Source organism: Bos javanicus, chromosome X (assembly GCF_032452875.1).
Source record: "Bos javanicus breed banteng chromosome X, ARS-OSU_banteng_1.0, whole genome shotgun sequence".
Lineage (NCBI taxonomy): Eukaryota > Metazoa > Chordata > Mammalia > Artiodactyla > Bovidae > Bos > Bos javanicus.
In genome coordinates this window covers 59,883,802-59,906,812 of record NC_083897.1, presented here as the reverse complement: position 1 = coordinate 59,906,812, position 23,011 = coordinate 59,883,802, and the positions used below count along the sequence as shown (strand labels likewise).

Sequence of the window (23,011 nt, the reverse complement as noted above, 5' to 3'; positions counted from 1 at the left end):
TGGCAGGCTGTACTCCATAGGATCGCACAGAGTCAGAAGCAACTTAGCACGCATGCCTTATATTGCCAAATAACTCCCTCTTCCCCTAGAAAAATTGGACTAGTTTATACTCCTGTTAGAGATACATGAGCACACCTATTTCCCTAACTAGGGTACTATTATTTTTATAGATTACCTACTTGAGTTCCACTTTGGTTTAAATAGTTTGCAACATTTGTTAGCAAGTTGAAGTTAAAAAACTATTTCCCCCAAGAAGAACATTCTTCTAGTTAACCCTGGTCACTGTAAGTTTTGGATAACAGTTATTAACATAATCTAAAAAGTATGTTACTTTATAATCATAAAAACAGTGGCTTAATTTTTTCTTAAAGTTGGTTTTGTTATAGTATTATTGACATATCACACTTTTTATGTTAATATCACCAGGCTTCCAGAATTTTCTTTGACACAAATCCTCATTTTTTTCTTTAAATGTAGTATTTTAAAAACAATTTCAGTCAATAGGCTGTTAGTCACTCTCAAAGTACTAATGGACTGGAATGTGATTTGAATAATTCATCATTGAATATTTAACTGTGTGAAAGCAATAATGGCGGAAGTTTTTCAGGCTGGAAAATGGAATAAAATTCTAGGACTTAATACATCTACATAACTTTCCTGTGTTTGGAATGGGCATGAAACTGAACAGTTCATGATTTGGTTAATGAACAGTAATCATGAGTTAAGTCTGTATAATTCATGAGCTTGTCTGTGCTGCAAAAGATTTATTTTACTAATCTTTTGCTTCAGATTATAATTTCAGAAAGTGAAAGTGTTAGTCACTCAGTTGTGTCTGATTCTTTGTGGCCCCATGGACTGTAGCCCACCAGGCTCCTCTGTCCATGGGATTCTCCAGGCAAGAATACTGGAGTGGGTAACCATTCCCTTCTCCAGGGGATCTTCCCAACCCAGGGATAGAACCTGGGTCTCCCATTCTTTAACTTTTGAGCCACCAAAGAAGCCCTAATTTCAGAGACTAAGGCAAAAAAGTATAAAATAGTTATGACTGATCTCAGCTAAATCTGCCTGAAATCATGCATTGTTCACAGCAGGCCTTTTCATGTTTTAAATAAAAGTGCAAGGTATTGATAAGAATACAAAATAATTGTTTTGGGGTGATTTGACAATTATCACTGGCTAAAAACCCTGACATTTGCTGCCACCTGCAGGTCACATTTCATAATGTCCGAGGTGATTCTGATAAAATGCCATGATTACAATTATCTTTTTTTCTTCCCCCTAATCTTTTTCACTTGTTGGCAATTTTTCCTTTTTATAGGAAACTGTGTGATTGCCTATTGTTCTCTATAACTTGTGGTACTAGATAATGTTTAGGCATTTCCAAAACTGGGAAACCTCTGATGCAGCATTTTAAAAATATATATGCTTTATTTGCTTGTGTGCAATTGAAATAATATGCCTGTTTTGTCTCATTGTTGTCAGTGTTTCTGGAATAGGACCTAGGTAAGTAGGGAAAGTAATACAAAATAAAAGGTTTTGGAGCCTGATCAATACTTGAGTTATTCCCTTCAACTTTGGCTTTATTTCAGGGACCTCTGTGTAACTGAGCTGTAATGTATCATCGGAGTAAATACGGTTAATTTGAACAAGTTTTGACAGTGTTAGTCGCTCAGCCATGTCCTACTCTTTGCAACCCCATAGACTGTAGCCTGCCAGGCTCCTCTGTCCATGGAATTCTCAAGGCAAGAATACTGGAGAGTGTTGCCATGCCCTCCTCCAGGGGATCTTCCTGACCCAGGGATCAAACCTGGATCTCCTGCATTGCAGGTGGATTCTTTACCATCTTAGCAACCAGGGAAACAAGTTTCATATCCTTTTATTTACCTTTTTAGGCATCACTTTTAGGAAGTTGGTTTTAAGTAGGTCAAAAGATTACTTTTCATACTCAGCTTTATATTTTTCTCTTATTTTAACGAGAAACTCACTAATTCAACCAAGTTTTCATAAAACTTAGACTAGCCTTAGAACAAAAGCTTCATTGAATTTGAGTTCTTTGTGCCTATCACTAAAACCAAGTTATCCCTAAAGTTACCTAAGGCTGTTTAGTAGTAGTTTTAAAGCATGCGGATGTTTGTGTCTTCAAAACTGCTGTTTTAAATAATAGTGTATAAAATAAAGCTCATCTGTACATTAACATTATTGTTAGTAGTGGGCCTTCAGAATCTTAAAGAAGATGTTGTATTAATAATAAGTAACTTCACTGACTATAACTTATTGAGATTTAAAATCACTGAGTACTATATTGATCGCTTCTCTTTATTTTCACCGTTTTCTTATATTTCTTTCAATAAGTGTTGTCTAACTCAAACCCATTATGTGCTACATCAGTTCTTGTATCATTTAAAAGTATGAAATTCACAACCCCCTTTTGATTATTTGAATTATAATAAAGTTTCTGAAAAACAGTTATCTAGAGGCTAATTTTCTGTGGAATGAGTGAATAAATATGTATGTGCTTCTTGAGGGCTCAATGTAGCCTGTGAATGGCAGCGAATAGAACAAAGCCCCTGCTTTCATGAAGCTTACATTTTAATAAGTGAGACACATATACAATGTATGGGGTGGTGATAAGTATTTTGAAGAAAAGATAGCATAAGGGGATACAGAGAGACAAAGGGACTTCTGTTTTGTTAGGAGTGGTCAGGGAAGTCCTCTCTGAGGAGGTGGCATTTGAACAGACACTTGGATAAAGTAAGGAAGTGAGCTGTGCAGCTACAATAGGGAATGCCATTCCAGGCAGAGGGGGCAGCAGATAGACTCTATATAGGAGGGTGTCTACACATATATATATGTGTGTGTGTGTGTGTGTGTGTGTGTGTACTCAGTCATGTCCGACTCTGCAACCCCGTCGACTATAGCCGCCAGGCTCCTCTGTCCATGGGATTCTCCAAGAAAGAATACTGGAATGGGTCGCCATGCCCTTCTCTGGGGAATCTTCCTGAGCCAGGGATAGAACCTGCATCTCCTGCATTGGCAGACAGATTCTTTACCACTGCACCACCTGGGGACATATATATTAGGGAAAAAAAACTGCATAGACCAAAACCATCCAACTGAAACAATTGATGTGTACTTTGAGAAGTATAAAATGAAATTATAAGGTGGTGGTATTATTAATTAACTATAACATACCACTAAGTAAGTTTATCTCATCACCTGCATCATCTAAATCCTGCAAAATTCATGTTTTATTAATTGTTTCTCTCTCTTGCTCTTCCCCCTCCTTTCTTCCCTCTCTCCCCTGTTCCTCTCCCTGCCCCCACACTTCTCATTTCAGTGAAACTGGAGCGATTTGAAATCCCAATCAAGGTTCGATTAAGCCCAGAGCCCTGGACCCCTGAAACTGGTTTGGTCACTGATGCTTTCAAACTGAAAAGGAAGGAACTGAAGAACCATTACCTCAAAGACATTGAGCGAATGTATGGGGGCAAATAAAATGCTGATCTTGTATTTACAGTTGTGCAGAAGGTGGCTTGGTGTTTTTTTTGGTTCTAGAGTTTTAAGCCTCGCATTGTTGAACTGTCTGTTAGAATGTAAAGTGTATCGTTTTAAAGACATAGTAACAAAAAATCAAAACCAAAAGTGATTAAGTCCACTTTAACTAGTTTCCATGTTCTAGTGAAGCTGAAATTGAAAAGTTATTTCCCTGTAATTGTGTTATTAATTTTAGAACAAAACTTCTGTTTTTAAAAATTAGCCTAAGATTATACTTCATGGGGTCGCAAAGAGTCGGACACGACTGAGCGACTGAACTGAACTGATACATGTTTCATTAAAGAAAAAAAATTAATGTTGAACAAAATAAATTAGAGCTGGAGTAGAATGTAGTTTGAGGAAATTTGCAACTTCCAACATCTACTGTCTTCCTAGTTCAAAAGATGCTTAAATATTAAGCATGACCAAAAAAATGTATTAACACTACTCAAAGCAGAAGTGCTCCAGGGCTTTAAAATTCTCTTCCAACCATTTGTCTTGATTTGTAATGTAATATACAGAATCAAATAAAAACATCGGAAACCATTTTAGGATTCATAATTGTTGTGTAGGTTAGATGTAGAATCATTATAATATTGTGAATAATTACAGTGCCTGAAGTTAGAATAAAAAACATATAAATGCACCAAAAATATCTAGTAATACATTTAAAGGGAAATTGAACTGTTATTTGAAACTTGGAGATGGAAAATCAGTAGCTGTAATTATTTGAATGGCTTAAGTATAAAAGTACATCTTCAAAATGCTGAAAATTTCCTTTCTCTGTTTGTTCAAAATAAGACTGAAACCAAGAGTTAAAATGATAGAAATTTAATCAAATTTTAGTGGGAGCATTTTCTCTGTTAGAAAAGGTGATGAAATCCTGAGTATTTCGAATCCTGACCCTTGCATAGCTTTGAACCTGGGGAAGGATTTAGACTCTGAATTTATCTTTAATAACAGGGATTGATTTTAAAGTGTATTAAATCACACTCATAATTTAAGGTCTGTTTGCTGTTGCTGATTTGATTCTTGATCAATTGGTATTTCTAAAAGTATTTCATTTTGCTTTAATTTTAGCAAAGCGAATTATGATAAATGAATTCCCTGCTATCTTGTTTGAATCTATGAATGATTAATTAACTTGGATGAATTTGGGGAAGTTAAAGGGAAGAACACACTGTTACCACTTTTTTTCCTGTTTGTAAGAAGAGTTTAGAAACTGGAAATGCTGGATTTGGGAGAAGGGAAGTTACTCAATAAGGGACTGATATTTGTGCAGTGACTTTGTGTGTGGGCTTCTTTTTGAATCTTTAATTGAAATCTGGGATTATATATCCCTGAAATATAGTCACACTTGAACATAGTTATTGTTAAAAAAAACAAAACCACAAAACTTCTTAATACTGTTATTCTTTGCACTTTTTTCTTAATCATTTTATATATATACATATATATATATACCTATATATATATATATGTTGCTTATATTGCTTTGTACAGTTGTGGGCCACCACTGCAACAAAACACATTCTTTTTGCTCTAGAATATTTATAAAGAAAATATTTAAATGTTATGTATATGGTGGTAAAAAGGAAAAATCATCTGGTGTTATTATAAGCAAGAATGAAGGTTTTTGTAAAGAATGTTCAGTGTCTGCAATGTAAAATTTGAAGCAAGGCCCCCTGAAGTTACGTGTATGTGAGTATTCTCATTCTTCCCAAATTGCCTTTGAAGTGTGAAAAACCATTCTTACCAAGTAGACTACTATTCAGCTTCTGCTGTTCCTGGCCCACTGTTGACCCTCTAAGGATGATGTACTTAGACTTTTTCAGTATGTGACCCCCCCTTTTGGAATGGTGATTTTAAATGTGTGAGTGCATGCATACATACTCAGATATTTGCACCCCCACCCACTCCCATCTCCCAAAAGCTAGAACACTGCCAACTAATCTGTTGTATGGGTCCTTTAGAAACACGTAATTAACACTTAAGGATGGGTGCTGCTAATTCTTTGTGAAAATCCAAATATTGTTAAGGGACCAGGGAGATGCCACTACCCCCCGATTTTTCATCAAAAAATACACTTGTTTATGTAAACAGATCTTTCCATATTCATAGTGACTTTTCAAGTATTTGAGCCTAAAGATTTTGATCCTACATTTTTATACCGGTTTAAATCGTTCACTGTTATTATTACATGTCAGCCATCAAATAAAATTGTACTTAAAAAATTTCCTACAAGTATGTACATTTCTAAGACGAACACCTGTGACTTTTGCTTTAATTACATGAAAGTATCTTGCTTCCAAAATTTCTTACAAGTATGTACATTTCTAAGTCAAACACCTGTGACTTTTGCTTTAATTATGTGAAAGTATCTTGCCTCCTTGATATTTGTATTGATTCTTTTTTTTTTTTTTCTGGAGTGGAGGTATAATTGTATCACTTTTTGGAACTGAGATACAGATGGATGATTAAAAAAGTCAGAAGTTAAGAATGATGTTTCTGTGGTCATAAAGATTGATTAATAATCTTTGCCTATATTTTCCTGATGGCACGTTACAGATGTTTCTGGAATAGCAAGATGAAAACAGATTAAAGATTGTGGGGTATTTGGGATTTGGAGAGAAATATTTTAATTTTCAAATGTAGTTACAAATTAGAATGTATTCATATTTGTATTTTCTGTTAAATTGCACGATTGCAGGATTGTTACTTAGATTTTTGTGTTTTCCTTGATGAAAAGCTTTGTTCTGGTTTTTAAGTTTGCACTCGAATCTTAAGAAATAAATCCACCCATGTTATCAAGCCAATTCGTGCTTAATTATGTGCCAGGATAAAATCTACAAATTTGAGGAATATTAACCAAACCTTTAAATACATATTTCAAAAGTACTCATCTCTAGGTTTATAGAATTGCATTAGCAGATAACCTGGTTTGTAGAAATCACATCCATTAGTTTGGAGGATTGAACCCAAAGCTGTTACTTTCGTACGGTTAATAGAGTAAAATTCCTTTGTAGCACTGGATACTGTGGGACAAAACATATTCATGTTGTGTGGATTGTTAGCATGTGCTAATAAATAATTGTTACCTTCAGGCTAATTAAAATTTAGGGAGAAATTAATTTACCTGAGTTATACAAGGGTGTATATAAAATGGTATTAGAGACTGGGAACCATTGCCTGAGTCTGTTTCCTGGCTTTGCCACTCACTAGGTGTGTGACTGGGCAAGTTCGTTAACATCTCTCCACTGCATTTCTCCTTCCTGAGAAATGAGGTTGTTTGATAATAGGATGGTTGTGAGGGTAAAATGAGTTAAACTGTTTAAAACATAGTAAGCATATGTTACCAGCACCAACAAAAACATATGTTAGCTGTTATCATCATCATTGTTGTATCCAGACAACATTCATCAGTCAAGTTATTTAACATATTGGCTGGCACACTCAGGGACTCAAAGGACTGCTAGTCCTTGAAGGCTTGGTAGAAAGAGTTCTGGATTTAGAGGTGAGGAGACCTGGGCTCACTCTGTCGCTAGTTTTGTAGCCATGGACAAATCTCATAACACTCCCCTTAGCTTTAGTTTCTTTTTCCTATATCAAAGAAAGAAAGGGGGAAGACTGGACTTAAAAAAAAAAAAAGCCCTTTGTAAATAGAGAAAGATGAATGACAGAAGAAATAAGGAGTGTAATTGACCCTAAGTCCCATCACATCTAGCTTTCTTATTGTGATTTTGCTATCCCAAGGTGATTTTTTTTTTTTTTTTTAAGATTCCCTTGGTCCCAAGTTTCCTATAGGGATATGAGGCTGTAGATGATGCCATGCTACTAGGTACCAAGAGTTTCTGTCACTCCCATGTTCTCTCTTTAAAAAGCAGGGCTGTGCACACACAATTCAACAGTGCTTTCAATTTTTTTTAAACATGATCCACGATGCTGTGACCATACACTTCTGTGTATCCTGCTCGTGCTCAGTCCCTCGGTTGTGTCTGGCTCTGTGATCCCACGGACTGTAGCCCACCAGGCTTCTCTATCCATAGGACTTTTCAGGCAAGAATACTGGAGTGGGTCACCATTTCCTTCTCCAGGGGATCTTCCCGACCCAGCGATCAAACTTGCATCTCCTGCCTTGGCAGACCATTTCTTTATACTGAGCCACCTGGGAAGCCCCTGCTTCTGTGTATATGAAACAATATTTTATGACAATGTTTATGTGGAAAAAACAATAATAATGAGATGACCAGTGACTCTATTTCGTTTATTTAAATGCTGGTTGTCACCCTCTATACTGATTTCATGACCCCACAAGATAGTGCTGTCCGATGGGACTCTGTGAGTTTGGAAATGTTTTGTATCTGTCCTATCCATTATAGTATCACTAGTCACGTGTGGCCATCAAGCATTGGAGATGTGGTTAGTGTGACTGAGGAACTGAGTTTTTCATTTCCATGTTGGATAGCACAGCTCTAGAGAGTCTGCAAGCCACTCTTTGGAAAGCACAGGTTGAAAGTCAGCTATCATATGAAGTCCATGAAAGAAAGCTATCCCTTGCCCTCATCCTCCCACCTCCTCTACCTCAGAGACAACCACACTGTTAGACCTCCCAGTCAGTGCTAGTATTTTCTTCTTAGATGAGAAAGCAAGGATTACCTTTGAAGACTAGAGAAAAGAGCAAATTGGAGTAAATTGGTTCTGTAAGATAAAAAAATGTTCACAAAACACTTGAAAACTCCCATTAAATAAGAGCAGAGAGCTGCAGCAAAACTAATGTATAGAAAACAAAGCCCAGCTCTTATTATAAATATGATGGCTAACATGAAAAATTGAAAGAACTGGTAGAGGCAATTTCTCAGAAAGTAGAATTTTTGGAGGGGCCAAAATATTGTGGTAAAATATATATAACGAAATGTTGCTTTAAGCATTTTTGAGCGTGCAATTAGGTGGTGGTATATTCACAACAGTGTTGTGCCACTATCACTACTACCTAATTCCAAACAAAGTATTTTTTAAAGGTGAAAAATGGGAACAAAAAGGTAAGGGTATTAAAGAGTCAGTCCAGGTGATTCATCATTTGAACAACAGAACTTCGAGAGAGAGAGAACCAAAAAAAGGGGGGGGATTTCAAGTATTCAAGAAAATTACCCAGAACAACGTGGGTGGAGTTTGTTAAAAAAGCTTTGCTGTAAGGTGATTTGGCTGGATCATTTGGGAAACCCCATGTCAGCACTATTCATAATGACCCACAAATCGGAAACAACTATAATGGCTATCAACAGGAGAATAGACAAATTGTGGTATATTCATACAAGGAAATGCTACATAGCCAGGAAAAAGAATAAACTGCTACATGCAAAGATATGGATAAATTATATTCACAGATAGTTATGCTGTACGAAAGAAGCTATTCACAGTACATTATGATTCTATTTATATGAAGTTTATATGAAGAATGGCCACAACAGTGATAGAACCCAGAATAATGGTTTTCCCTGAAGAAAGTGGTGGTGTTGCCTAGAAAGGGGCATGAGGGAATCTTCTGGCATCTTGAAAATGCCCTATATCTTGTTTACACAAGCATCCTAAGTAGGATCAGACATGTCTGGCCTGAGGAGGCAAGATTGATAGGAGAAGTTGAAGGTTGGGTGTATTTGGGTGTGTTGAAGAAGAGGATGAACCAATTAGGCTCATATTCTGTACAGCATATACTGGACAGAATATCAGATTGATCTCAAACTGATCAATTTTGGGAACAAATGTGTTTAATTAAGGGTGTGGGAGAACCTGAAAGGCTCATCTGATGAGTAACATCTTTGTGAGCTTGAATAGGAGGAAGCAGACCTAGGCAGCTGTGAAATAAGGGGCACAGACAACTTGGGTGAACTTAAAATACCTGGAGTATGTCAGTATATTTCACTGTTTGCATCTGCTTTCGGTCTCAGTTGGGCTTAGTTTGGGGAGACTTGACCTCATGTACCTGAAGTTCATTTCCTACTCTCTTCCCGCAATTACTACCGTAGATCAGACCTTCACTACTTTTCACCTAAATCAGCTATGCATGCCTGAGTGCTTAGTCACTCAGTCTTCTCTGACTGTTTGCTACCCTATGGACTGTAGCCTGCCAGGCTCCTCTGTCCATGGGATTCTCCGAGCAAGAATACCAGAGTGGGTAGCCATTCCCTTCTCTAGGGGATCTTCCCAACCCAGGGATTGAGCCTGAGTATCCTACATTGCAGGCAGATTCTATACCGTCTGAGTCACCAAAACAGCTATACTAACCTCCCAACTAGTTTCTTGGCAAGTCTTTTCTTTCCATCACAGCCAGTATACTCAGTATACTCCATCTTGTACAGAGCTCTGCCAGACTAACCTTCTTAAAATACCACCTTGTTGATGCTGTTTTTATTCAAATCACAATGTCTTGGTATTCAAGTCCCTGAATCAGAAGCTCTCTCTTTACTTGTCTTACCATATCTCCACAACAGAAACCTTCCATTCTCTTTCATGTCTGTGTTTTCCAATCTGCCAAGCTCATCCCTCCAAGTTGTTCTTCATCCTGCCTTCACTTAGGAATCACATGGGAAGTTTAACAGCAATAACAACAACCAAAACCCAAACAAACAAAAAACAGTATCCATGCCTCATCCTCTCTCATTGGTCAACAGTGACCTTTTCCCTAGATCTGTAAGTTCCTTTAACACCTGTCCTTAGATTAAACTATTATACAAAATAATTCACAGAAGAGAGGGCAGTCTTCACAGCTTATCAAGATAGGAGGCTCCCGGTTAACTGTTGGCTCCCCTAACCCTCTACTGTTGATATGGGATTGATTTTTCTTTTGTAGGACAGATTATCTATTTCCTTTGACACCTGAAAACGTGAGAGATTCTGAGAGAATGAAATCTTGAATCAGTTTCTTGGAAGACACTCTAAGGGTAACAAGAATCAGAAAAGGGCTTTAGTGGTGGGACCACTTGGAAGTGCTAACCATCAACTTTATCTAATTCATATTTTTGCCTTGGGGCTGTGAGAAATCAACAACAACAACAACAATAATAAGAGCCAAGAGACTCCTAGGGACAGGGAAAAAGAGAAAAGAAGAGAGAATATGTTGACCTATCCATGTGTCTCTCCAGAGAGACTTTTTGAAGCAGAATTATGAAAATGATTCTTTTGAAGTCAGGTATTTCTTCTTGTGGCCAGCTTTTTGCTAGCTCATGGAATTATAAGAAGCTTAGAGTCAGATATATGTATAAGTATACATACATATGTATTACAGACATGTCCGCACATATTTTCTTTATGGCCAGCAGCTGTACCTTAGCTGTATCTTTGACATTCCTTAGGATGGGGCACTCCAATGCCCAATTTCAATTTGGGATGGTGAATTGTACTCAGCAACATAGGAAAGTAGCAATGTAGCTCCCCAAGAATGGGGGGAGGAACTTCCCTAGTGCTCTAGTGGCTAAGTCTCTGTGCTCCCAGTGTAGGGGGCCCAGGTTTGATCCCTGGTCAGAGAACTAGATCCCACATACCACAACTAACAGTTCCTGTGCTGCAACTAAAGATCCCGTGTGTGGCAACTAAGACCTGGCACAGTCAAATAAATAAAATAAATATTCTAAAAAATTTGTTTAAAAGAATGGGGGAGAGACGGGGCCAGAAAGGGAAATCAGGAAGCCTCCTTGTCTAGTGACTGAATCATGAACTATTTGAGCAGGCAATGCAAAGAGAGGAGTTAAAATTTGTCACATTTGAACCCCAGCCTTCCTCAAGATCACATCATTTCTCACCCAAATCTTCATTTCATTGGCCATTAGGATTCATGATGGTGAGAGAATTAACTTTTCTCAGGGAGTCCAAGGGAAGGAAAGGATGTGGACTCTTCTGTTTCATTTCAGCAGGAGTCTTTGTTTTCTCTGCAAGACACCCCTTGGGCTCTCTTTGCTTGTGAATTCTTCCCTTTTGCTTATGTTATAAACAATAGCTCCCTCGACCCTATCTCCTGGGGTTGTGGGATATCTTGGTTGACCTTTGGTTGTGTTCTGAGAAGAAAAACTTCAAACTGGCCTGGAGCTGTGGGGCTTCAGCATCCTGTTTCCAGGAAGAAGGCCAATTACTTCATTCTCTTACAGCTTTGGGACTTTCTCTCTGAAGTGTTAAAAGATGGCTTCAGCACTGAATGTTTCTTAGATAACAAAGCTATTTCTATTTTAAGACCCTCTTAAGTTCCAATAAGATTTCTTTGGTCTTGAAACATGACACTGAAGAAGTACTTCGGAGCCCTCTCTTGTATAGTACTGCTTGATGCTATAGGGGAGACGATGTTCTTGTGCTGTCAGCATGCAATATCAGACTATGGGGGTGAATTAGAAGTTGAACTGTGAACTGAAGACTGTATGTAGGAATTTGGAAGAGACAAGAGATCCTTTTAGGCTTGAGTTGTCCAGGAAGCCTTCCTTGGAGCCTCCAGTCTAAGCCTAACGCTGAAGATGCAAAAGTGACTCTTACCAACTTCTAGTTAATAACAAAGCCTGCTTATTCATCTGCAGCAGCATCCCTTCTGTGCCCATCAGCCTACAAGGACGAAGTGAGATGAGAGCAACAACAGTGCCATGGGTTATAACTTGAGATTCTCAACCAGAGATGCTAGGTATGCCCGAGATATTGGTGCCCTCTGCCCTTGGAGTGGCCAGAGCTCCCTGGCAGGCTGCTTTCTTACCCGTTTATCCTAGGGGTCATATATGTTATCTATGTGTGCTATGTGAAGAAAACAATTGGAAATCACTATTTTAGATAGATCCCTCCTCTGAGAAAACTCTGGTGACTCACGGTCACAACGCTTTGTTTTCATGTCATAGTTCCAGGCAGACTGTTGGCTCTGGGAAGGTAGACAGACTGTGTCTGTCTTGTTCACTGCTATATCTCTAGTGTCTGCCACTGTGCCTGGCACATAGTACATTCTCAGAAAATATTTCAGGCAAGTCAAAATCGCAGTGAGCTACAACCTCACACCTGTTAGGATGGCTATTACCAGGAAGACAAGAAATAACAAGTGTTGGTGAGGATGTGGAGAAAAGGGAACCCTCGTGCACTGTTGGTAGGAATGTAAATTGGTGCAGCCTCTATGGAAAATAGTATGGAGGTTCCTCAAACAATTAAAAATGGTATCGAGGTTCCTATCATATGATTGAGCAATTCCACTCCTGGGTGTTTATCTGGAGAAAATGAAAATACTAACTTGAAAAGATATATGCATCCCCATGTTCAATGTAATATTTATTATTTATAACCAAGATATGGAAACAACCTAAGTGTCCATTGATGGATGAATGAAAAAAGAAAATGTGGTGTATATGTACAATGAAATAAATGAAATAAGTCAGAGAAAAAAAAATACTGCATGATCTCATTTATGTGTGGAATCTAAAAAAAAGAAAAACAAGCTCATAGATACAAAAAACATTGGTGGTTGTTGGGAGGTATGTGGGAGAAAGGGGTGAAGAGGGTCAAAGTTACAAATTTCCAGGTATAAAATAAATATGTCCTGGGGATGTAATGTACAGCCTGGTGACTAAGTTAATAATACTGTACTGCATATTCATAAGTTGCTAAGGAAGTAGATATTAAAAGTTCTCATCACAAGAAAAAATTTTGTAACTGTGTGTGGTGACGGATGGTCACTCACCTTATTGTGGTGATCATGTCACAGTATATTCAAATATCAAAACATTATGTTGTACACTTATAACTAATTAATGTTATATGTCAATTATACCTCAATATAAAAAAGAAAATATTTCATGAACAAATGAGAAAGTCTAGACCATGAAGGATGAGTAAAATTGGGACAACATAGAAGGCTTAAGAGTTTGCAGGGAAAAACAATATGAATAGAATCAGATGTGGTCATGATGTGGGCCAGGCACAATTTGGAGAGCAACAGAGGGACCCAGAAATGTTCATGTTTTGAGGCAGTGGGAAATTACCAGGCTCCAGCATGCCTATGTTGGGTGAATAAAGAACCAATGAAGCACTATTTCCCCCAAAGTCAGAATTAAAACAAACACGTGGTAGTTGACACAACTGGTCTTGATTTTTCTTTTAGCATCTAATTTCAAGTCAAGCTTTGCTTATCCATTGTGGGAACTGATTTCTTACTTGGTCTGGGTCCCAAACCCAATAATTCTTAAATGTTCTCACACCATCTTCCAGCTCAGAGGCCCTCACCGAAGCCCCCGGCACTCCTGAAGCAAGAATGCTGTGCCAGTGTGCCAGCCCTTCATGATGCAGGGGTAAGGGGAGGTGAACACTGTTGTTTTCCTTACCCACATGTTGCGGACATTGCTTTCTACGTGGAGGAAGGGTCCGACTGACTACTTCCTATTCAAGACATCCCAAATGTCACATCCTCAGGGATGGCTGCTATGAGCTCTCTGAGGATGAGCTAAATGCCCCTCTTCTGGGCCCCACAGCACCATATGCTTATCATTAATGATGAAGTAACCATGTCTGAGGGCTTCCCAGGTGGATCAGTGGTAAAGAATCTGACTGCCAGTGCAGGAGACATGGGTTTGATCCCTGATCCTGGAAGATCCCCCCTGGAGGACATGGCAACCCATTCCAGTATTCTTGCTGGAGAATCCCATGGACAAAGGAGCCTGGCGGTCTACAGTCCATGGGGTTGCAAAGAGTCAGACACAACTGAGCACACCTCTAAACACGGCTGACATTTTTAAACATTTAATATGCTCAAAGCACTATTCTCAGTGCTTTCTCAGCATTATCTTATTCAATCCTGCCACAAAACCCTACAGTGAGCACTTTTATTATTATCTCCATTTTACAAAAGACGAAACTGGGACACAGAGAAGTTAAGTGACTTTGCTCAAGGTAACAGAGCTGGTAAGTTGCCAACCTAGAACGAAAATGCAAGTTTGCCTTATTTGTCTCTAATAGGACTTTTACCACACAGTGTTGTAAGGATTTGGGTAACCCCCACACCCTAGAATGTTAGCTTCATTACGGGAGGCAGCGAGTCTCATCTGAATTCTCCTGTCCTAACCCAGGGCCTGACACAGAAACCGGCAATAAACCTGTGAACAGAAAAACGAAGAAAAACAAAAACGCAAGCCTTCCACCAGATGGCGCTGTGGCAGTCCAAGAGAAAAGTGCCCCCGGCTTCTTCCTTTCCAACTCCTTTCCCACAGAATACCTCAAGTCTTCACATTTGTTTTCTTTCCTTTTCCAGAGAAGACTGAGTGGGCGGGAGAAACATTTTTCAAGATAATATTTAGGCATGAATTGACACAAATTTGACAATTTAATTTGTGACCTTATGTTTTGGCCTTAAAGGGAAGGTTGACCCTACTCCATTCTCTTAGATTCACACACTTCTTTCAGAGATCTCAAAATGGTTTTCAGACTCTTGTCATCATTAAAAAGGCAGAAATAAAATCCAAATTACCCAAAACATTGAAGGAGACTGTGTACTGGAGTGGAAAGGTTTCCTGACTAGAAGGTAGGATTCTGATGGCTGTGTGTGTGTGTGTGTGTGTGTGCTCCATCATGTCTGATTCTTTGTGACCCCACAGACTGTAGCCCACTAGGCTGCTCTGTCCATGGAATTCTCCAGGCAAGAATACTGGAGCAGGTTGCCATTTCCTTCTCCAGAGGATCTTCCCAACCCAGGGATCCAACCCTGGTCTCTTGTGTCTCCTGCACTAGCAGGTGGATTCTTAACCACTGAGGCACCTGGGGACTTCAGTCAAGTCTTTCTCCTCTCTGGACTTCCATATGCTCAGCTGAAAAATAAAGGGGTTAGGAGTGAACAGTGAAGTTCTTTTTTTTTTTTCTTTTAGCCTCTGGACAAAGGACATCAGACAGCAGCACTGTAGCACAGTGGTAGTACATTAACGGGTGCCTTCCCCTGTGGCTCAGTGGTAAAGAGTTCGCCTGCAATACAGGAGCCTCCGGAGATGTAGTTTCAATCCCTGGGTTGGGAAGATCCCCTGGAGGAGGAAATTGCAACCCACTCCAGTATTCTTGCCTGGAGAATCCTATGGGCAGAGGAGTCTGACGGGCTATAGTCCATGATGTGGAAAAGAGTTGAACACAACTGAAGTGACATGGCATGCATGCAGTGCGTTACAGACTCAGGTTCAAGTCGTGGCCACCTACAAGCTTGTGACTTTGAGCAAGTTAACCTCTCTGGGCCTCAGTTTCCTCAACTGTATAATGGGAATGATATTGTACCTACCTCACAGGGTTCCTGTAAGGATTAAGTCAGATAATGCATATAAAGTGTTTAACACAGTGCTGGGCACATGTAAACTTTCAGTAAAAGCTATTATTGCACAGAGTTGACCCACACTTTAGCAACTCCATCTAGAGATTGGATATACGTTTAGTAGTCAGCAAAATGGGTGATGGGGCGAGACTTTAAGTAATAAACCACAAACAGGCCTGGCCCTACTAAGAGTAAATGCATGTCATGGGCACAAGACAAAGCCAAGTATGGGACTGAAGCAAAGAGATGGAAAAGTAACCACAAACAGTTGGAGTCCTCATACATTATCGGTGGGAGTGTAAAAAAATACAACCACCTTGGGAAAAGGTCTGGCTGTTTCTTATAAAACTAAATCACATCTTCCCTGTGATCCAGAATTTTTCTCCCTCTGTACTTACCCAAGAAAAAGGAAAATATATGTTTACAAAAAGACTTGCATGAGAATATTCATAGCCACCTTACTCTTAATAGACAGAAACTGAAAACAATACAAGTGTCCATCAGTAGGAGAAAGGATAAATGATACACAAACTGTGGTATTGTCACACCATGGAGTGCTATTCAGCAATAAAAAGGAACAAATGACAGGTACATGATTGGATGATTCTCAGAAACCTCAAGCTGAGTCAAAGAAGTCTTTTCTTAGCATGCATCTTTTCAAAAAAGTCTTATACAAAAGAGTTCATGCTATATGATTCCATTCATATAAAGTTCTGTAATAGGTAAAACTAATCAATGATGGAAAAAAATCAAAGCAGTGATTACCTCTAAGAGTGAAGGGAGAGGACTGCCAGGGAAGGGGCAAGAGGAAGCTTAATCTTGAATGGAAATAATCTTCTACATCTTAGTAGGGAGCTAAGTTACACAGTTACATTTGTCAAAACTCAGCAAATGTACAGTTAATGTTTGCGTATTTCATCATAGATATATTTTACCTCAAAAGTAAAACAAAAGAATAACAAGCAAATATTGAACCCTACCCCCTGGAGTAGGAAATGGCTACCCACTCCATTGCATGGGAAATCTGATGGACAAAGGAGCCTGGCAGGCTACAGTCCAGGGTGTCTTGAAGAGTCAGACATGACTGAGCACATGCACACATACATATACACACACATGGGGAAAGTGTTTAGGAGTAAAATGTACTGATACCTGCAACTTAAGAAAGAAAGGACACTAGATAGACAGATGGATAGGTGAGGGATGGATAAAGCCAGTATCAGAAAACTTTATGGTAGGATCTGGCTAATAAGTTACAAGGTGCTGCGGGCAAATTCTTTCAACTTTGCTGTATGTTTGAAATTGCATAATATTCTCTTTTTTTTGGAAAAAAAAATGTATCCACAAAGTTCCATATCCTGAATGGAGCCAATTTCTTTCAAACTTATAAGGCTTCATTGGAAGAAGGCAGACCTCAGACCCAGGTAAATATTTCCTGATCACCTACTGTATGCCAGGCACTGTTCCAGGCTAGACAAGGAATATGAAGAGAAAGAACACAGCCCTTGCCCTCAAAAGGATTGTTGGGACCATCTGACAAGCACACATATTACTGGTATCCTATCCTTTGGAGTTGCTAAGGACGGAGAGATGTTATCTAGTTGAAAACGTGTCTTAAAAGCTCTCCACACCAAAAAGAAATGATCATTATATCAGGTGATAAAAGAAGATTTAGCTCATGTTACAGCAGTAATCATTTTGCAATACAAATGTACCAGATAAACATATTTAACACCTCAGACTTACACAGTGTTATGTACTAATTACATCTCAATAAAAATAAGTTATAAAAAAAGAGAAAAGATTTCTGGTATTGGAGACATGTTGGGTAGTTATTGCTACAAATATGACTGGAAGGCATCTTCAAGCCAGAGCACAGAGAGTTTTGATGGCCACACTAAGGTGATAATTTGTCAAGCCAATGAGGCCCATTCAAGAATTTTGAGTCAACAAGTGGCATCCTTAGAAAACTGCTGGGAGAGAGGGGCAGCTGCAGTAGATATCATTGCTTTAGAGGAGTTAGTAGGCAAGGGATATTTCATGTACTTGCTGTGAACACAGGGAGCAGTGGAGGCACTGGCAGGGAGGAGAAGAGATTCAAAAATGACTCAGGACAGCTTTGAACCCCAAGGAGATGAGATCTTGGTTTCGTCTTCTGGGAACTAGGAAGCTCTTTAGTCTGTGCCTTTCTTCTACTTCTTTGCCCCATGTTGTGGCTCTGTGAGGCTATATTGGTTGTTTATAGTCAGCATCTAAAACCTACTCCAGTATTCTTGCCTGGAGAATCCCAAGGACAGAGGAGCCTGGCAGGCTATAGTCCATGGGGTCACAAGAGTCAGACACGACTTAGCGACGAAACCATTCTGATTATTTGCTTATCCATCAGTGCCCAAGACATAGTGCTGTTAAATATTTTTAATAACAACCCTACCCTCCTCAAAGGGTTGTTGTGAGGTTAATTAATAGCACATGCTAGGCATTTGAGACTTGAGAGTCCCTTGGACTGCAAGGAGAGTCAATCCTAAAATAAGTCAACCCTGAATATTCATTGGCGGGATTGACGCTGAAGTTGAAGCTCCAATACTTTGGCCTCCTGATGCAAAGAGCCGACTCATTGGAAAAGACCCTGATGCTGGGAAAGATTGAGGGCAGGAGAAGGGGGCGACAGAGGATGAGATGGTTGGATGGCATCACTGACTCAATGGACATGAATTTGAGCAAACTCTGGGAGATGGTGAAGGACAGGGAAGCATGGCGTGCTGTAGTCCATGGGGTCGCAAACAGTCAAACACAACTGAGTGACTGAACAACATCAACAGGCATTTGATAAATGAGATCAGGGGCCATATTTCATGCTCCCGTATGTGGCCTGGATATAGGGTGACCTCAGCACAAACCCATCTCCAAGAAATCTCCAAAGTAGGCACATGAAGCCCCTGGGGTTCATTTGAACCCATAAATATTGATTTTATCAAACCACAGTCCCTCTACCCCCAATACTGCACACAATCCCATGAAGCAACTGAGAAGTCCCAGTGGGATCCAGGAACTGTCCCATTTATTCTCCTCCCTCTTTTGAATTAAGGGGAATCTTCCTTTTTTAAACAAGTCTTTGGACTCTGATGCTTAGGTCCAGACTCAAAATTCTCTCCCAATCAGAATTTTGGCTATCCTTCATGACCACTGGCCCAGTTCACAAAGAAGTGTCTGTGAACCATCAAAGCCACAGCCAGCTCACGGGTGTGACTTGTTTGCTGAGGTGTCTCTAGGATCCAGCACAGTGTAACATGCAACAAGTACTCATTGAAGAAATGAATGAATGAATGATTCTTTCTCGGTCTGTAGTTGGTGCTCATGAAGCCTTCTTTCCTCCCCTCCCTTGGAGCCCATTGTAGCTTTGCCAGCCTCCTGGACTCCAAGAGTGCTTACCATCTGTGCCCGTCCTTTGGCAACTAGCCAAACTCAACTCAGTTCAATTCAACCAACTTCCATGGAGCTGCGCTATTGGCAGGAAACATTCACAGTTTCAAGAAATGGTGAAAGCATTTCCTAGCCCATGGCGCCTCAATTGTATTTTTAAAACAACCCTGGCATGGAACAGAACCTTTTCCAAGACTTTTTTGAAAGTCTAAACACATGATTATAAATTCCTTCCCTTTGTCAACACACTTGATTACCAGTCAGGAAATAAGTGAGTTCTGGACAATGGATAAACAGATGATTATGTGACAGGTATGGGACAGGTGTAGAGGGGATGGAAAGCTGGGGAGGAATGAGATTCAATCCTTGTCTGATGGATTCACAATTTCATTAAATGTAGGGGGTTGGAGGGGGTTGGCATCTCAGCCATTCAGGGCTGGGGTTGTAGGGTTGTCCAGCAGCCAGCCCCTTGAGTGAAAAGAAAGCCAGAGTCTCCCCCACACACACCTGTTGTTTTTTTCAGAGGGTTGGGCCTTTTTAAATTTTATGACTAGTCTCCATTCCTGTTTCCACCCCCTTCTATACATCTCTCTCTCCCTATGCCAGTCTTCTGTAAATGTGTAACTTGCTTTCTCTCTGGTAATTATTTCCTTTAAAGGAATTAGAATTAGCCTTGTATGTGTTCATGAAAACATTATCTTTAATAACAAGAACCTGGAAATTAACCAGAAATCTTACAATAAGAGCTCATTTAAATACATCATAGAAGGTCCATAGTCCAGAATACTGTGTAGATAATAAAATGATGTTATAAAAAATAGTTACTGACATGAGGAAAAATTCCCAGTATCTTGTTAAGTGAAAGAGGCTACATAATAATGATGTATGTACGGTGTGTGCCTGTATGTGTGTATGTTCATGTGCAACATTTGTGCGCTCTTGGGGATTCTTTTTCTTGGTGTTTTTCTGTGTTTTCCAAATTTTATGCATTGAATACTGCAGTCTGAGTTGGGGCACTTTCAGGCGGGGTGTGTTGTAAGGACTCTGAGAGCACAAATAAGGGTATCAAGCAAGACTTTCTTTTGTCAATGTATTTTGAGGAAGATGAAAGACCCAGAGTATTGGAGAGGAACTCCAGGAATATGCTATTTTGCAAGTGCAAAGGAAGAAGGTGGTGTCTACTGGTGATGAGGACTTCAGACCCATCAAAGAAGATTGGACTCCATTAAAGAAGCAGTGGGGAACAATTTTGGGTTTCTGAACGCAGGGGTGAATGGATGGAAGTGGTGTTGGAGGAGAATTATTTCAGTCATAGCAAGGTGAACTGGGTTGTAGGCAGGGCGATCTGACATGAGACTCTCAGTTTGCATATTTGACCTGAGGTAATGAGAGCTTGGATTAAGCTTGTGGCGATTAAACCAGAAAGGAAGGAGCAGATGGATCTAAAAAATGTTACCAAGAAAGAATCAGAGCTAGAGATTCAGATTTGGCTAAATAAATACCATGTGGTTGGTGAGACCATGTAAGGAGACACTTTCCAAGGAAATGGATGTTAAGAGAATAGCTGAGGACTGAGTCTTTGGGAATTCCAACAGCTAATGGGAGGAGGAAAGAACAGGAGCCAGCAAAGGAGACAGAGAATGATGCATCAGAGAGATAAGAAGAGAAACTTGAGAAAGCAATACCACCAGAGCCAAGGGTAGGACAGGAAGAAGTGGGCGGTTGATGGTATCAAATTCACCCTTGAGGTCAAAGATGCAAACTGAGCAGAGACCCTTAAATTTGGCCCTGAGGGTGTTGGTGAACTTACTTACAGAGAGTAGTTTTGGCCAAAAGTGCTGGACTCTAGAAGTTTCCAGGAATGGAAGGGAAAGAGAGGGGTGAGAAAATGGAGACAGCTCATGGATACCGCCCATGTGACAAGAGTCATGTGTTATGACATAGAACAAGGTCAAACTTTATTATTCTAGTCCTGCTGCTTAACCATTTGAATCTACTGGCTTATAAGGCTGTTGAAAGTAAAAGTTTCAATGATTGTATTCGTGCTACAGTGAAGAGGCTTCTTCCTCCCACTCCCCCGAACAAAAAACCCTAGATATTATGGTCATGTTTTAACAGATCAGAGAGGTTTTTTAGCTTAACAGTTCTGTCGTTAGGTTGGCAGTGCTTGAGAATTTCCTAGCTGTGTCCTCTAGCATTAGTCATACCAATTCACTTGAACAGTTCTTCCCTGAGTCCCTCTGAAGTGAGGACATTGAGGCAAGGTGATTAGGAGGGAAGCAGTGGTCAGGGTCATGTGGAATGTCTCTAAGAGGTATGTAGAGGCTGCCAAGCAAGGTTCTGTTTGAGACCCTGGATATGGTACCTGGGTTTGGTACCACCTTGACTCCAACATACAGAAGGCTAGTGGCTGGCCCGCTAGTTGAAGGGTGGCTGAAGCAGAGACATCAGAAAAACATCTCTTTTTAAACCCATGGTCCTTGAAGATCAAATGGCCCCTGGACTGAATGGTCTTAAACAGGCAGCTTGATTTGCATGGGGTGCATACAGGCATATAGCTTTTTTAAAAATTCCTTTTATTCTTACTTGGCAATCATATACAAGAAGACCTGACCAACGATACGTCATTTTTTTCCCTACTCGCTGTTTAGAAATCAATCCTTTGAGCAGTTCTCTTTGTGAATCCCAGTCTGTTTCCAGTTGGACATACTAAGAACTTATCTCTGTCTTAGAACCTTGATTCCCCCAAAAGAAGACTGTTGTTGTTGTTTAGTTGCTAAGTCACGTCCAACTCTTTGTGACCCCATAGACTGTAGCCTGCCAGGCTCCTCTGTCCATGGGATTTTCCAGGCAAGAATACTGGAGTGAGTTGCCATTTCCTTCTCTAGGGGAACTTCCAGACTCAGGGATTGAACCCACATCAGCGGGCAGATTCTTTACCACTGAGCCACCAGGGAATACCCTATGAGGGAAAAAAAAAATGACTGCTGCATGACCCAGCAGGGCCAAGACCTGTTACCAAGCCCCACAGAGGCACAGAGTTGGATATCAGGCTAATTGGGTGTGGAGTTAAGCATATTCTCTAGAATTGGCACTTTTCAGATCCTGAGATGTCTAGAGTGTAGCCAAATGGCCTTTTAAATGTCCCTGCTACTTTTAATGGAAGAACTTGGTTGCATTTCTGGGAGGATGACTTGCCACCCAAGGGAAAACAGGGTCACATAATAGATGTTACACTCACATGCTAAGATGTGGAGGCCCCTCTAAAAATGTGATAGGAGATCAGAGCAGGGGTACTTCCCAGGAGGCTAGTATATTATCAGAAGCCTTTTTGGAAGCCTGGGGCATCCTACTCCACTTCAGTTGCCAAATTTGTCCTGAGCATCTTCTGAATAAGATGCTCACCTCTCCCGTCCAGGGGAAGCAATGATGGCTGGGAAGCTAGGCGAGGGGCCTTGTCTACATCAGTAATCACCAGCTCTGAGAGGCGGACCAGCGGTGTCTGCTGCCACTTTCTGTGAGAGCTGATGGAACCCTCGCACAGGGTCATCCTTGCGGGAGGTGGGCAGATGCTGTAACTGGGCCAAAACTGGGCCTTCAGGGCAGGTGGCCAGAACTTGGAAGGAATTCTCTTCCGCCGCAGCCTGGGGTCCAGGCTTGGCCCCAGTGAGCCGCCGGGCCAGGCTTGGCCACCCGGGGGCCCCGTGCATTCCGCGCCCCCGCCCCCTCCGCCCCGCTCTTGGCCTCGCCCCCTCCCTCGTCCCC

The 23,011-nt window shown here is 40.3% G+C and overlaps 1 protein-coding gene across 6 annotated transcripts in view; it reads left to right on the top strand.

Moving 5' to 3' along the window:
- ACSL4 (acyl-CoA synthetase long chain family member 4) overlaps positions 1 to 6,345 on the top strand; it is an 80,273-nt gene extending 73,928 nt beyond the window's left edge. For all 6 annotated transcript variants that reach the window (XM_061409418.1, XM_061409421.1, XM_061409423.1 and 3 more), the window contains exon 16: positions 3,338 to 6,345. In XM_061409418.1, coding sequence (XP_061265402.1) covers positions 3,338 to 3,495 — 158 coding nt within the window. In that variant the 3' untranslated portion in view covers positions 3,496 to 6,345. The remainder of the gene's footprint in view (positions 1 to 3,337) is intronic.
- The last annotated feature ends 16,666 nt before the right edge of the window (positions 6,346 to 23,011 follow it).